The sequence below is a fragment of the Schistocerca serialis genome, chromosome 6 (assembly GCF_023864345.2).
Source record: "Schistocerca serialis cubense isolate TAMUIC-IGC-003099 chromosome 6, iqSchSeri2.2, whole genome shotgun sequence".
Classification (NCBI taxonomy): domain Eukaryota; kingdom Metazoa; phylum Arthropoda; class Insecta; order Orthoptera; family Acrididae; genus Schistocerca; species Schistocerca serialis.
In genome coordinates this window covers 749,606,245-749,623,315 of record NC_064643.1, presented here as the reverse complement: position 1 = coordinate 749,623,315, position 17,071 = coordinate 749,606,245, and the positions used below count along the sequence as shown (strand labels likewise).

At 42.1% G+C, this 17,071-nt stretch overlaps 1 protein-coding gene across 1 annotated transcript in view; it reads right to left on the bottom strand.

Moving 5' to 3' along the window:
• LOC126485065 (chitin synthase chs-2-like) overlaps positions 1-17,071 on the bottom strand; it is a 271,806-nt gene that overhangs the window by 66,681 nt on the left and 188,054 nt on the right. The window contains exon 16 of the mRNA XM_050108667.1: positions 15,940-16,175. Coding sequence (XP_049964624.1) covers positions 15,940-16,175 — 236 coding nt within the window. The remainder of the gene's footprint in view (positions 1-15,939; positions 16,176-17,071) is intronic.

Below are 17,071 nucleotides of genomic sequence, written 5' to 3'. Positions count from 1 at the left end.
TACTCCCTTCCCAACCACTGCTTCCCTTTCATGTCCCTCGACTCTTATAACTGCCATCTGGTTTCTGTACAAATTGTAAATAGCCTTTCGCTCCCTGTATTTTACCCCTGCCACCTTTAGAATTTGAAAGAGAGTATTCCAGTCAACATTGTCAAAAGCTTTCTCTAAGTCTACAAATGCTAGAAACGTAGGTTTGCCTTTCCTTAATCTTTCTTCTAAGATAAGTCGTAAGGTCAGTATTGCCTCACGTGTTCCAGTGTTTCTACGGAATCCAAACTGATCTTCCCCGAGGTTGGCTTCTACTAGTTTTTCCATTCGTCTGTAAAGAATTCGTGTTAGTATTTTGCAGCTGTGACTTATTAAGCTGATAGTTCGGTAATTTTCACATCTGTCAACACCTGCTTTCTTTGGGATTGGAATTATTATATTCTTCTTGAAGTCTGAGGGTATTTCGCCTGTTTCATACATCTTGCTCACCAGATGGTAGAGTTTTGTCAGGACTGGCTCTCCCACGGCCGTCAGTAGTTCCAATGGAATATTGTCTACTCCGGGGGCCTTGTTTCGACTCAGGTCTTTCAGTGCTCTGTCAAACTCTTCACGCAGTATCGTATCTCCCATTTCATCTTCATCTACATCCTCTTCCATTTCCATAATATTGTCCTCAAGTACATCGCCCTTGTATAGACCCTCTATATACTCCTTCCACCTTTCTGCTTTCCCTTCTTTGCTTAGCACTGGGTTTCCATCTGAGCTCTTGATATTCATACAAGTCGTTCTCTTATCTCCAAAGGTCTCTTTAATTTTCCTGTAGGCGGTATCTATCTTACCCCTAGTGAGATAGGCCTCTACATCCTTACATTTGTCCTCTAGCCATCCCTGCTTAGCCATTTTGCACTTCCTGTCGATCTCATTTTTGAGACGTTTGTATTCCTTTTTGCCTGTTTCACTTACTGCATTTTTATATTTTCTCCTTTCATCAATTAAATTCAATATTTCTTCTGTTACCCAAGGATTTCTACTAGCCCTCGTCTTTTTACCTACTTGATCCTCTGCTGCCTTCACTACTTCATCCCTCAAAGCTACCCATTCTTCTTCTACTGTATTTATTTCCCCCATGCCTGTCAATTGCTCCCTTATGCTCTCCCTGAATCTCTGTACAACCTCTGGTTCTTTTAGTTTATCCAGGTCCCATCTCCTTAAATTCCCACCTTTTTGCAGTTTCTTCAGTTTTAATCTACAGGTCATAACCAATAGATTGTGGTCAGAGTCCACATCTGCCCCTGGAAATGTCTTACAATTTAAAACCTGGTTCCTAAATCTCTGTCTTACCATTATATAATCTATCTGATACCTTTTAGTATCTCCAGGGTTCTTCCATGTATACAACCTTCTTTCATGATTCTTAAACCAAGTGTTAGTTATGATTATGTTGTGCTCTGTGCAAAATTCTACCAGGCGGCTTCCTCTTTCATTTCTGTCCCCCAATCCATATTCACCTACTATGTTTCCTTCTCTCCCTTTTCCTACACTCGAATTCCAGTCACCCATGACTATTAAATTTTCGTCTCCCTTCACAATCTGAATAATTTCTTTTATTTCATCATACATTTCTTCAATTTCTTCATCATCTGCAGAGCTAGTTGGCATATAAACTTGTACTACTGTAGTAGGCGTGGGCTTCGTATCTATCTTGGCCACAATAATGCGTTCACTATGCTGTTTGTAGTAGCTTACCCGCATTCCTATTTTCCTATTCATTATTAAACCTACTCCTGCATTCCCCCTATTTGATTTTGTGTTTATAACCCTGTAGTCACCTGACCAGAAGTCTTGTTCCTCCTGCCACCGAACTTCACTAATTCCCACTATATCTAACTTCAACCTATCCATTTCCCTTTTTAAATTTTCTAACCTACCTGCCCGATTAAGGGATCTGACATTCCACGCTCCGATCCGTAGAACACCAGTTTTCTTTCTCCTGATAACGACATCCTCTTGAGTAGTCCCCGCCCGGAGATCCGAATGGGGGACTATTTTACCTCCGGAATATTTTACCCAAGAGGACGCCATCATCATGTAATCATACAGTAAAGCTGCATGCCCTCGGGAAAAATTACGGCTGTAGTTTCCCCTTGCTTTCAGCCGTTCGCAGTACCAGCACAGCAAGGCCGTTTTGGTTATTGTTACAAGGCCAGATCAGTCAATCATCCAGACTGTTGCCCTTGCAACTACTGAAAAGGCTGCTGCCCCTCTTCAGGAACCACACGTTTGTCTGGCCTCTCAACAGATACCCCTCCGTTGTGGTTGCACCTACGGTACGGCTATCTGTATCGCTGAGGCACGCAAGCCTCCCCACCAACGGCAAGGTCCATGGTTCATGGGGGGGGATCAGCTTCATACATCTCTATTAATTTTGTAGTTGTCGGCAAACACCAATTGTATTTACCAGCAATGTTTATAAAAACACTACAGATGACAGAATGCAGCGATGCTAGCGCTCCATGTGGTAACATACCACATTGCGGTGAACAGAAGACAAGCGACTTCTTTGATCAAATCTAGGGCCTCGCTGTAGATTTGATCAAATATTGGACGACATTTGTTAAAGTTCCCTATTACACCATCAAATATCTTTGACAAAGATATTGGACAAAGATATTTGACAAAGAAATTTGATGGTGTAATACCGGTCTTAGTTCTGCCACAGTTCGCCGCCTGTCCTGTGTTCTCTGTCTGCCCAGCCTATGGTGTCTGACATCTGTAATGAGGGGTGGCCACCCAACCCCGTGATGTATGGACATGCTTTCACCTTGATTTCGCCATGAGTCAAAGACACTCACCACAGCACTCCTTGAACACCCGACAAGTTGTGCCAAGCCATCAAAATCTGCCCTCAGTAAAATTAAGATAGTCTGTGCACCTTCCCATTCTACACACGGACGGCACACTCACTGATACTACATGCACAGTGCGTGTCTCTGACTGACAGTCATTCCTCACCAGGTGCAGTTGCTGTCACCTGGATGCATTTATATTGATAGTAGGTCAGTGGTCATAACATTCTGGCTGATCAGTGTATTAGTTCCCTTGAAGGAATGTAGTGGTGTCATTCCATCTGTTTGGTCAAGAAGATCCAATTCATTGAATGTAAGTGTATAATATTAAGTTGTGTGTGTTTGTGTTTGTATATACTAGCAGTATTGTTCAAGAAATGTCTGGCTATGGCTTCTAATCATCTGCTAGCAGACTGATATGTAGATTAAATATTAATGCCAGTATTTTTCTTCGCTGGTTGTGTTACATGTTAGATCATTGGAAAAGGTGTGAGACCACAGATCAGTGGTGAGGAAGCAACTAATGCAATACTGATGACACAGTGAAATCAACTAAGGGCTTGTGTGTGCCATACAGACCATTTCAACTTATTGACAGAGAGGAGGACTATAATCAATGGATTTTTTTACATTATTTTGTCATATTTTGTTAAAATTCATACTGTCATCAAATGACTTTTTATTGAAGACATGAAGTATATCATATTGTACTTTTAGTACGTGTACTTGTAAATTAGATGAAGCATAAGGAACTCGATCAATTATTTGTAGGAAATTTCGTGGCATTATTTAAATTTTTCATTAGTATGAAATGTGCTGTGTGGACTTCCAATTTTTTTTTCATTTCTATGATATTCCATGGTAATTATGAAATATTTTGCTTTATGCTAACTTTTACAGTGTCTTATTTGCAATAGTAAAAAGTAAAAGAAACTGGGGATGGGGAGGGAGGGTGCACCATCATAAGTTGCTTTCCCCTGTAAGAATTGATGCATGTAATGTTATTGTGGTGGTCTTCGACTGCCAGAAGCAAGTGTCAACACAATGTGCTAACTTCGATGCACCAAAATCATTGACTTTTTTCAAATGCATGCCGCCATTGCGGTTTGTTCAGTCTTATGACGGCACTTGGCATGTGATGGTTATTTTGTACAGCGTTCTTAATAAATACACTGTTTACATACAAAGTGGTGTTAAGGTTTTAAAATGACGATTGTATGACCTGTTCCCCATAGTGGTGACCCCGGACTTCTTCATTACAACCACGCGCCTGTTTTTCCTAGTGCAATGCCCCAAAACATTTGAAGGGAACACATTTCCTGCCAGTCTGACACACAAGCAGGTACTCCCACCCAACTCGTATGTCATTACGTTGCTACATCAACAACCTGCGAGGGTGTTTGCATCCGCTGCGATGCCCGCGCCTACGTTGTTTTCTCCTATGCCTTGTGTGTCATGTTGACAGACACTTACTCGTGCTGCATTACAGACATATCACATATCAGTTTCTGGGCACCAGCTGCCACCAACCCCTCCCCCCCTCCCCCCACCATCTTCCAAAGATGGTAGAGCAGCCACCTGTTGGGTGGTTTCCGAAGCTTCCACAACTTCAAAAGGACAACCCTACAACATGGTTCATGCTGGTGGATAATATTCTTTACATCCATGGCATGTTGGGAGATGACACAGGCTTCATGTGTTTCATGAGCCACCTACACGATGAGCCAGACCTGGTCAGCGATCTATTGGTCACGTCTCTGAGCCAGCACAAATACACACCCACAAGAACCCACATCATCAAGCACTTAACATGTCCTCCTGCAGAACCCATCCACTCTATTATCATGAAGTGTCTTTTGTGGACTGTACGCCTTCTCAACTTTGGCACCACTTATGAGCTCAGGTCAGAATGGATGAACTTCCTGACCTCATACTTGGGTCGTTGTGGCTTGTAGAATTGCCATCAGATTTCCAACAACATCTGTTGGCTCACAAAAACCACACCCTGAAAGAAAAGCTGCACCTGGTGGACCAGGCATACAGCATCATCAAACAGCACCAGCTCACATCCACCAGTTTTTTTGGGTACGCCTGAAGTTGGTAGCACTGTGCCATCCCTGACTCTTGCATTTCATTGGCCAGCCAGCATAGGTTGGACATGCAGCATGAAACAGCAATTGACTGTGCCACCTGGCAGTCAGACCACCTAACCTGCTGCCACTTCTCACCCAGTTGCCCCACCCGCCCCAACGCCGCAACCTGACAGCTATTGTTCTATCACTTTATTCAGCTCAGATAATGAGGTTTTTATGTGCCTCTTCACGATGCATCTCAGACAAGTGTTGTACCAAGTCCTGTCGTTTGTGCAGACGTTCTTGGGGGGAGATACTAATATACAATCAACAGTATGTGATTGTAGAGGTGTCATCACATTACAACAGCCTGTCGACTGCTGGGAGCCATCATTTCTGTTGACTTTGACCAGGGATTAAATCGTGTGACAACATCTCCCTCACAAAGGTGATGGAACGGATAGCTTTCCCACCAACCTCAGAACCACATGCCTACTTTGTGATGCTTCTTCGAGGATGATGGTAAATGGACTGTTGACAGCTGTAATATCGATTGCGCTGTCAGTTCAACAGGGTTGTCCCTTTTCAAAGATCAAGCATGCCATCCCACTAGAACCACTTCTCTGCAGCCTCATTTATTAGGATCACTCTGCAGGGACACACATTCAAATGTCGCACCTACGCAGATGGCCTCATCTTCATCATACACACCTGTAAGGAGGTTCAAGGGGCAACACCTGGATCAAGCAATATGGGAACAGAAGGAGCAGCCATGTGAATGTCACCAAATCCTGTGGGATGACAACCGGAAGGGGACTCCTGGCTGAAAGTTTGGTGCCATTCAGGACAACGGAGAATCTGCGCTGTCCAGGAAAGTTTTCACTTGAGACAATTGTCACACCACAGCGATCAACTTCTGGTGTGTCTTCACCAGCAGGATGGACATCTTTAGATCACTGGGCCAGGCGCCACACACAGCATACCCACTATGTTGGTACCACGTTTGGGGACACTGCGCGCTCTTGTTGCGCGTCATGTAACTATCCAAACGCGAAACGTTCATGCCGGCTGACTATACATCTATGACAGGGTCAACATGCTCTATTTCCATGTAGACACGGGTGCCGATGCTAGTATCATTCCCATGTCGAGTGCTCTGCCTGCGCTCCTACCATTTTCTACGAGGTGCATTCAAGTTCTAAGGCCTCCGATTTTTTTTCTAATTAACTACTCTCCCGAAATCGATGAAACTGGCGTTACTTCTCGACGTAATCACCCTGCAGACGTACACATTTTTCACAACACTGACGCCATGATTCCATGGCAGCGGCGAAGGCTTCTTTAGGAGTCTGTTTTGACCACTGGAAAATCGCTGCGGCAATAGCAGCACAGCTGGTGAATGTGCGGCCACGGAGAGTGTCTTTCATTGTTGGAAAAAGCCAAAAGTCACTAGGAGCCAGGTCAGGTGAGTAGGGAGCATGAGGAATCACTTCAAAGTTGTTATCACGAAGAAACTGTTGCGTAACGTTAGCTCGATGTGCGGGTGCGTTGTCTTGGTGAAACAGCACACGCGCAGCCCTTCCCGGACGTTTTTGTTGCAGTGCAGGAAGGAATTTGTTCTTCAAAACATTTTCGAAGGATGCACCTGTTACCGTAGTGCCCTTTGGAATGCAATGGGTAAGGATTACGCCCTTGCTGTCCCAGAACATGGACACATCATTTTTTCAGCACTGGCGGTTACCCGAAATTTTTTTGGTGGCGGTGAATCTGTGTGCTTCCATTGAGCTGACTGGCGCTTTGTTTCTGGATTGAAAAATGGCATCCACGTCTCATCCATTGTCACAACCGACGAAAAGAAAGTCCCATTGATGCTGTCGTTGCGCGTCAACGTTGCTTGGCAACATGCCACACAGGCAGCCATGTGGTCGTCCGTCAGCATTCGTGGCATCCACCTGGATGACACTATTCGCATTTTCAGGTCGTCATGCAGGATTGTGTGCGCAGAACCCACAGAAATGCCAACTCTGGAGGTGATCTGTTCAACAAGCATTCAGTGATCCCCCAAAACAATTCTCTCCACTTTCTCGATCATGTCGTCAGACCGGCTTGTGCGAGCCCGAGGTTGTTTCGGTTTGTTGTCACACGATGTTCTGCCTTCATTAAACTGTCGCACCCACGAACGCACTTTCGACACATCCATAACTCCATCACCACATGTCTCCTTCAACTGTCGATGAATTTCAATTGGTTTCACACCACACAAATTCAGAAAACGAATGATTGCACGCTGTTCAAGTAAGGAAAACGTCGCCATTTTAAGTGTTTAAAATAGTTCTCATTCTCGCCGCTGGCGGTAAAATTCCATCTTCCATATGGTGCTGCCATCTCTGGGATGTATTGACAATGAACGCGGCCTCATTTTAAAACAATGCGCATGCTTCTATCTCTTTCCAATCCGGAGAAAAAAAATCGGAGGCCTTAGAACTTGTATGCACCTCGTATGCCACTCCAGGCAACCGACAACTCCATGTCTTGGCCAAAATTCAACTACACCTCTAGTCCGCCTTATGTTGTACCTGGATATTCTGCATTGTGGGTGTTGACTGCGCCTGTTAGCAGTATGGATTTCCCACACAACTGCGGGTTCTCACCGGACCTTGAAGCAGGAGCCCCCCTGCAGCATGGTACCCACAACTGGATACCAGGGACCTTTGCTACCACCACACCACCTCCTGACTCACACTGTGACGCCCTGTCTGCTGTTACAACTGAATGTGCCTGCCTCACTGCAGAGCTCACCGATGCCCCGGCCTGCTTAACAACTCAGCACTATGAGTCCACCGACCCCCATGCTGAGAACATACGCCTACAACAGGTGATCGCCACCACGTCAACTTACCTGAGACGCACACTCGAGGCAGCAGAGGATGCGGCCACACCACAGGGACAAGATGATGCCAATACCACCGTGGTGAAGATGCAGCAGACACCCTCGCAGTGATGCCTCCTCCCATGGGTCAGTGACATTTTAGCCTCTAGTGTCATGAGTGTTCCAACACCTACCCCCACTGTTGTTACTCAGGGAATCCTATTGGTGGTTACTAACAGTACTTTTCACTAATTGAACACCACAGGACGCCCATCAGCATGCCATAAAGCTCGATGCCTTAGCACCACAAAACTGCAGCATGCAAAACCGCAGTACAAGAATTGCTAGACTCCAGTATTGTCAGCTCACCCAACAGTAATTGGTGCTCATTGATCCACTTTGTTCCTAAGAAGGATGGCTCATTTCATTTGTGTGGTGATTGCCAACAACTGAATGCCCAGACCATCTTAGATAACTATCTGATACCATACATACAGGATTTCGCCCAACAGCTCCATTGTGTGCAGGTTTTCAGTGTGAAACACTGTCAGGAAGCATACCGCCAGATCCCAATGCATAAGAACAACATCCCCAAGACTGCAATAATCACCCCTTTCAGACTCTATGAGTACTGCCACATACCATATGGCATAAAAACGCCACACAGGCATGGCAACATTTTATTGATTCTGTACTATTCTCGCTGCTGTACTGTTACACATACCTAGACAATATTCTTATTTCATCAACTATCTCCAAGAAGCATGAACAATATCTGTCAAGAGTCCTTAATTTACTTGCCGAGAATAGCGTTGAGATCAACGATGATAAATAGCAGCTGCGAGCTGCTAGTGTGACATTTCCAGGCTATACTGTCTCTGCAGGAGAGATCCACCCCATGTTGGAATGAGTTGCCTTTTTCTGTGACCTTCCTCTGCTTGAGACTTACTGTGACCTATGCTGTTTCCTAGGCATGATAAACTATTTTTGATGACACATCCTGTGTGCTGTATCCCTGCAAGCACTCTTGACTGATACACTTGCAGGAAAGAATACTTCCGGACTTCGCAAGGTTCTGCGGTGTGACGACATGCAACGAGCGTTCATCAAGTTAAAAACTGCACTAGCGAATGCTGTCACTCCATGCACACGTTCTCCAAAGCTCCAATATCGATCATGGCAGACACGAGTGATGCAACCACTGGCACTGTGCTCCTTCAGCACATCGAGGGTTCTGCGCAACCACTTTGTTTCTTCTCATGAAAGTTGTCTGCCTCACAGTGTAAACAGGTCACTTTCAAATGAGACTGTTTTTTCGTTTATGAAGCAGTTCATCGAGGGTAGATCGGTGACTATATATACCGACCACAAGCTGCTGGCCGATGCAGTGTCTAACCCAACAGATGACCTTCCTCCTTGATGCTTCTGACACATGGACTTAATATGTCAATTCACCACCAATGGGGTGGGCAACATTGTCGCCGACAACATGTTATGAATTGGTATGATCTTATTCTCTTTGGACTTTGATGAACTAGTGATCCTGCAAAAGACAGACGATGACATACAGCAGTTACTACACAGTGAGTCTACCTTGCTCTCAATTGAGCCCCACCAAATTGCAGGTTCTTCCCTACTTGTCCTCTGTGACATTTCCACAGGCACAGCCCACCCCAAGGTTCTGGCTGTCTTGTGCCATAAGATATTTGCTGCTGCCCATGACCTCACACATCCTAGTATTTGGGCCACCACATGCTGAATAATGAAGTGCTTTGTTATTAGGCACATGGTGCCTAATAATGGAGTCTTTTGTGCAGACAGGGGCTGGCCAGACTGCAAAAACTGGTCCCGTTCATGTGTACCCTGCCAACACTCCAAGGCTGACTGCCATGCATACCCACTCTTGGGCTCGTTTGACATTCCTTCCCATTCAAAGGGTTTTTGCTACATCCTGTCCATCATTGACCACGTTAGTTGGTGGGGCGAGACCATTCTGATCAAGGATATAACAGCCGACTCTGTCGCATGACCCTTTATAGCCTCCCGGACCAAGTGGTTCAGCTGCCTGTCTTCAGTCACAATGGACCAGAGATCACAATTTGAGGTTGTTCTTTTTTCCAAGCTGTATGACCGATGTAGTGCAAAAAAATTATGCACAACAGCCTATCACCTGCAGAGCAACGAGCTGGCTGAGCACTGGCACTGTACTTTAAAAGGCGCAATGATGTGCCATGACACGTCTTGGTCAGACACTCTCCCCTGGATCCTCCTTGGCATCTGTATGGCCTACAAAGAGGATTTAGAAATCTCCCTAGCAGATTTATTGTACAGGGTACCTCTCGTCCTTCAGGCGTAATTCATCAAGGACTCTAACACGCATGTGCAGTCCAAACTTCTGACTCTAGTAGAACGCGTCTTACACTTTGCTGTGTAGATAAGCCCTGCGCCAGCAAGGGCACACACGGGCTCTCACATTTTACTCCACAAAGACCTACACATTTGTGACTATGTATTGTTGCGTGATGACACAATGCAACCTGTGCTGTCCCCCCCCCCCCCCCACTGTACTTGAGCCCACATAAAGTGTTGCGCCACTCACTGCAGAACTTTGGCATTCTGCTCCATGGTAAAAGAGAAACAGCGTCCGTCTTGCATCTCGAACCTGCTTAGTGGCTCAACGAAGATGCAGATTTGGAGGACAACTCCACCCCACCCCGTATTTCATGTGACCCTCACTCCCAATGCTCCTAATGGGCCGAGCTCTCCTTCCAGCTCCAGTACTGCATGTGACAATAGTGCTTCATGTATTGCACCCAGTTCAGAGGTTGCATATGAAGGATTACCCTCACCTTGCCCCCACCACAGTGATTCCACTGAGCAGCCAATGCCATTTGATGACACCTACATTGCCATCTTTCACGTTGACATGTCATCCTTTCCCATCAAGGATCTCTCTTTGCAGCTACGCGTCGACACACTGTCCGTCCTGCATGCTCCTCCACCCAAACTGGACGATTCAATCGCCCACGTCTATGTCTACATCTACATCTACATCTACATCTACGTGATTACTCTGCTATTCACAATAAAGTGCCTGGCAGAGGGTTCAATGAACCATCTTCATGCTGTCTCTCTACCGTTCCACTCTCGAATGGTGCGCAGCAAAAACAAGCACTTAAATTTTTCTGAGCAAACCCTGATTTCTCTTATTTCATCATGATGATCATTCCTCCCTACGTAGGTGGATGCCAACAGAATGTTTTGCAATCAGAGGAGAAAACTGGTGATTGAAATTTCACGTGAAGATCCCATCACAACAAAAAACACCATTGTTTTAATGATTGGCACTCCGATTCACATATCATGTCCGTGGCATTATCTCTTCTATTTGATGATAATACAAAACGAGCTGCCCTTCTTTGAACTTTTTCGATGTCAGCTGTTAGTCCCAACCATTGTGGATCCCACACCGCACAGCAATACTCCAGAATAGAGCATACAAGCATGGTGTAAGCAACCTCTTTAGTAGTCCTGTTGCACCTTCTAAGTGTTCCGCCAATGAATCACAGTCTTTGGTTTGCTCTACCCACAACATTATCTATGTGATCATTCCAATTTAGGTTATTTGTAATTGTAATCCCTAAGTATGTAGTTGAATTTACAGCCTTAAGATTTGAGTGACTTACCATGTAATCGAAATTTAGCAGATTTCTTCTAGTACCCATGTGAATAGCTTCACACATCATGCTCCTCTGAGCGTTTGTGATCCCTCCAGACAAGAGGAGACAGCCAACACTGCCTCAATTGACAACAATGGCCCCCTCACTATTTGCATGCCACTCATGGCGCTCCATGCCCCCACATCGTTGGACTGCCTGATCCCAGTTTCCTGGTTCAGCACTTGCTCTGCCCACCAACGTGGCAACACGATTTCATCATCAACGGTATCTACAATCACAGACCAAGTGCCACACCAACCTACATCACCACCTCTCTCCGTGTTCCCCACTAGGGAGGAGTGGGGTTCGTGGCGGTCTTCGAGCACCAGAATCAATTGTTGACACAACATGCTATCTTTGAACTACCAAAATCTTTGACTTTTTTCAAATGTGTGCCGCCATTGCAGTTTGTTCACTCTTATTCCATCACTTGGCATGTAATAGTGTGTTTTGTTCAGTGTTCTTAATAATTCAGTTCAATTTTAGTATCACATAACATGCCTTATACAATCAAAGAATATAGAGTTTACATACAAAGTGGTGTTCAGGTTCTTAAAATGACAATTGTATGACCTGTTCCTCATATTGCCGTAAGACGTGTTACCTGTATTGTTTTCTAATATCCTTGTAGTCAAAAAGTTATAAATATGTCTTTGGCTCCAGATGCCTTCAGCATTTAAGTACTGTCAGTCTTCCATTTCTGGCAGAGAGAGAAAGATTTGTGATGTGAACATGGTATGGGCTGTCAGAAACAAATATTGTCAGAAACTTTGTGGTGCAACTGCTATTTTTGGTGTGAATTTGTGCTGATGAGAGCTGAACAATAAAGAACTGTCATTGTAATTGATGTCATGTTACTAGCAGACTGACTGATGAACTGAGATAATATTGCAAAAGGGGAGTAAGCTAGTTTCAATTACAACTGGCTAATTCATAAGAGAAAAATTAAATCTTCACATTTTTGCATATATGCAATGAATCATTTTATATTGAATAAAGTATTATTATTATTATTATTATTATTATTATTATTATTATTATTACTATTACTATTGTCATTATTATTATTAACTGTATTTAAATGCACAACTGGAACAAGTAACAAGAGGCCAAGATGTTAATGGAAAATGACTAGCTCATAAATGAACAAACAAGACTGGTCAAACTGAAATTTGCAGGAACCACAAACTTATAACAAAATCAAATAAAAAAAACTTGGAAACATTATGCATTCATAAAATGTGAATGGCAGCTAGATCATGTCTCCCTGTATAAATTGTACCATCATGAAATCTACAAGCTTGAAGTCCCAAAGATAACATACATGCAGTTTGACTACTACACTGTAAAGATCAAAATAAAATTAACTCCTAGGGTAAAGAATGAACTTCCAAATAAAAATTGGAGAAAATTCTTCCAAACCAAATGAATGAAACATGTCCTACACGAAATCTGGAAAGAGTCTATCAACATCAAATCACTACAAGAATTGATCATCAAATTATAGTTGACAGCAGAAGAATTAGCTCCAATCTCAGGGAGAAACATGATTGGTGGAACGAATGCAGCCAGGTGGTACAGACAAGACACCACGCTTGCATGAACTAACCATCAAGTCCAAACTTCAAGAAAAAATTAATTTACAGCTAATAAAACACAGGAAGTCCAACTCATAAAATCATTAGATGAACAAAGCAAAAATCCTTAAAAAAACTAGAAATAATAGATGTAACTTTTTTTTTTTAAAAAAAAAAGCAATTGCCACATTATTTAAAAAAAATTTGGCAAATATCTTAAAAATATGAATCACCCTAAAAAAATTAAAGCTGAGAGTTAAATCAGGAAAGTTGCCACATAGTAAGAAAAGAAGAGATCCTTACAGAGACATTCAACAAATTTTTAAATTGTGATGACCAAACAGAAATATGGACAAATATGGACAAATTCATTTTAACCACCCATGGTCTAATAGATACTCAACAGCAATGAGATAAAACTCACAATCAGAAAACTAAAATATTACAAGGCTCTTGGCAAATACCTAATCTGTGCAGAAATCTGGAAAAACAAGGAAAACGTGCAGTCATATATCTCCACCAAAGCTGGTCAAAACATGGGTTGTAAAGAAAATTACAGAGCATTGGACCACAGAAATAATCTCCCCATTACATAAAAAAGGTGATAAAACCAACATAGATAATTACAGGGACTTCCAGACTTTACAAACAATATTTTCTCCTGTACAATTTACAACGAGATCAACAACACTCTGGAAGCACAATTTGGAGAATACTAGGAAAATTTCATCCACACAGCAGCTGCCCAGGCCAAATTTTCAGTCTGAAACTAGTAATAGAATGTTACAAATACAGAAATAAACTATGTCCAAACGTGCCTCGTAAGACACAATGGTACAGACTGACTGCCATTTCATTCTCAGCCTATCACTGGATGCAGATATGGAAGGTCACATGGACGGCACACCACTCTCCTTGCTGTTGTCTGCCAACAGAGATTAGCAGACAGGATGGCCACCTATTTGAGTGCTAGCCAAGCTCAACAGTGCTTAACTTCAGTGATCTTGAACCAATGTTTCCACTGTGGCAAGGTCATTGGACATACAGAACTAAACAACTCCTTATTTCATTCACATACTTCAAAAAAGCATTTGATAATATTCACAGATTCACAATTTTAAAAATCCTCAAAATATACAGTCTTCATCTCAAATTAACAAAAACCGTAAAACTAGCTTTAACCAAGACAAATTCCAAGGTAAAGTTAGGGATACAATTTCAAATGTTTTCACAATAAAAAGTCTTAGATAAGGCAATGGATTGTCTCCACCGCTTTTCAATGTTGCCATCAACTACGTCAAGAGGTTTTGACACAAAGAAAATCTGCCTAAAATCAAAATTGGAGCAAAACCCTCAATGAGAACAAACTGTCTGCAGCTTGCTGATCATTTAGCTCTCTTAACTTATGACATCAAAGTAGATCATACTCAGATCTCCAGTCTCACAAAATCAACTTAAAAACAGAATAACAAGTATCCTTTCAGAAAACTGAGATCATGCCCATGAAATTCCTGTGTATAAGAAAAAGCCTTCATAATCAATTAAAAACAGAATAACAAGTATCCTTTCAGAAAACTGAGAACATGCCCATGAAATTCCTGTGTATAAGAAAAAGCCTTCATACGCAATTAAAAAATTTATATAGTTCTACTGTTTAAACACCATAGCCGAATTATGAAGTGTAACTTAAGTGAGAAACAAATGGGGATAAATAGAACCAACAAAATGATAAAGGCTCACTTTCTAGTTGGTCAACATATAATAAGAAATGCTTCTCAATAGACACTAAGTTCCAACAATACAAAACCATAACTCTTCTGGGAGGCACTTATGCTCGGGAAACTTTGTTCCACATTAAAAATGAAAGAGGAACTGCTCAGCCCTTCAAAACTAAAAGAAGAATCATCAGAACTTACACAAATAAAAACAGAAGCTCAAAGGAGTCTCCCCACTGAATCTGTCTATCAGGAGACTGACCCAGTCACCAGCATGATGAATAAGAAAAGAGTATTCTTTCTTTCACTTATAGTGAACAAAAAGAAACAGGATTTTACAACAACTTGTGATGAGGAATCTTAGAAAGAAGACAGGAGGGCAATGGATCCAAACATTCAGCAAGATCTTAAAGCAGTTAAACTCCAGAAAACAGATACAGAGGACAATGATAAAATTAGTATTCTTCTTAAGAAAAAAACATTTTCAGCAGAAATGATGCATAGGAGGTCTACAGAGATTTCAGACGAGTTGCAAAAATTACAATCAGAAAGAATGAAATGGTACTGGGCAGATCACCAGAACTGAACAATACAACCTTCAAAGAAGAACTGGATGTGGAACAACTCAGGATCCAATGTGTCCAGTAAAGTTAATAATAACTAAATTTCCACTGGATGACATTGTGCAAATTTGAATGTCATCCAGTGTCAAACCTGTGAAGTTTATTCCACCATATCTGCTGGGAAAGCTTGAAGAGTCACAATAATTAACATGATTGATCAGACAATTTGGAAAAAAATTATTCACCACCGTGTAATGTTTTGAGTGGAGTTCCATATTCTGATTTAAGAAATTGCAAACTAGTTTTAGTGTTAGAGTGAATGGTGTTTTTAATTAAATAAATCTGCATTCTTAAACCACATACTAAATAATTATTTTCTTTGGGTGGACACGTAAGTGCGAATTATGAATTTTTAAGCAATGATATTATTATGAATCTATTGGGAAAAAAGTAATAGTAAAAGCCCTTGATTAACATAAATTAAACAGACAACCATTATTGACAGTTAATAGTTAGTGCTGCATAAGTACACTGTTTCATGATACTATCACATTACTTGACTTTTCTAATGTTCATAAAACAGGTCTCACCGTTCGAGGGTCTCCAGTCTCTTTCCAATCGCTTCTAAACTTCCAGAAATCATTAGTAGACGTTCTGCTTCTTCAGAAGGTTTTGGATATGTGCAGCACATGCATTTAAATAAATTAGCCAGAGAAAATTCAATGGAGCCTTTGTTGCTCTTTGTTTTGTCAGTGAACTTTGTCAGGAAGCTAAACATGCCCTTCTTCTTATCTTTTTTCTTTGTTTCTATGGCCACTGCTTGTTCCTACACAAAGATTTCAAAGGTATCACAAGACATAATAATTATGATTATCAATTTTGAAAAAAATGTTTAAGTTGCTAAAGATTCAATATCTGAGTGTACCACACTCATATTCAATACATGTCTTTAGTCATTAATGAATAAAAATCAAATAATATTGAATATTGTCATAACACATTGCTTCAAATTTGAGTGCACTGAATTTGGACCACATGTAGACAAAAAAACTGTACTGAGGGACATGCTATTACTACCTTCTCAATAAAATGAAGATACAGGTGCCAATCCATCACAAAGAACAACACAGAATCTCTGGGACACTCAACAAAGAATTTTATGTCTTGCAACAGTTTTGTTTCATAATCATTTTAAAAGAATATAGAACTGATTCTTCAGTTTCTCCTGGTGTATTCATTGATCAAACAGCCCATCAGAGTACTGCCAGACCTTAATGTCAAACAGGCACAATATTACAGCGATCAAATATGTCCCCATTGTCAAGTGAATAGACAAACTGAGCTTCTCAGGGCATGCAGCTGTCTTATTTCCTCACCCACCGCCCCACCCCCTTCCTCCACCCCACCCCCTGTAAGATGTTCCCTCCAAGGTCTGCCCATGAGGGTGCATGTTGGCAGCCAAGAATATGCTTGTATTGGCATATGTGGTAATGTCAATGTAGTTGCTCAGTCCACCTAGTCGCCAGATTATCATGTTTGGTGAGAATCTTCTTGCTAGACGCATTGCTGGTTCCCAAGTTTTGCTGAGATTGTTGCTGCAGTTCCACTTGAAAAGATCATCTCTGGTGCAAATTTTAGTGTCTTCTCTAATGACACTGTCCCAATATTTGGAAATCTCTACTAAAATCCAGGCACATTCATATTCCGTCACATGATTCTCTG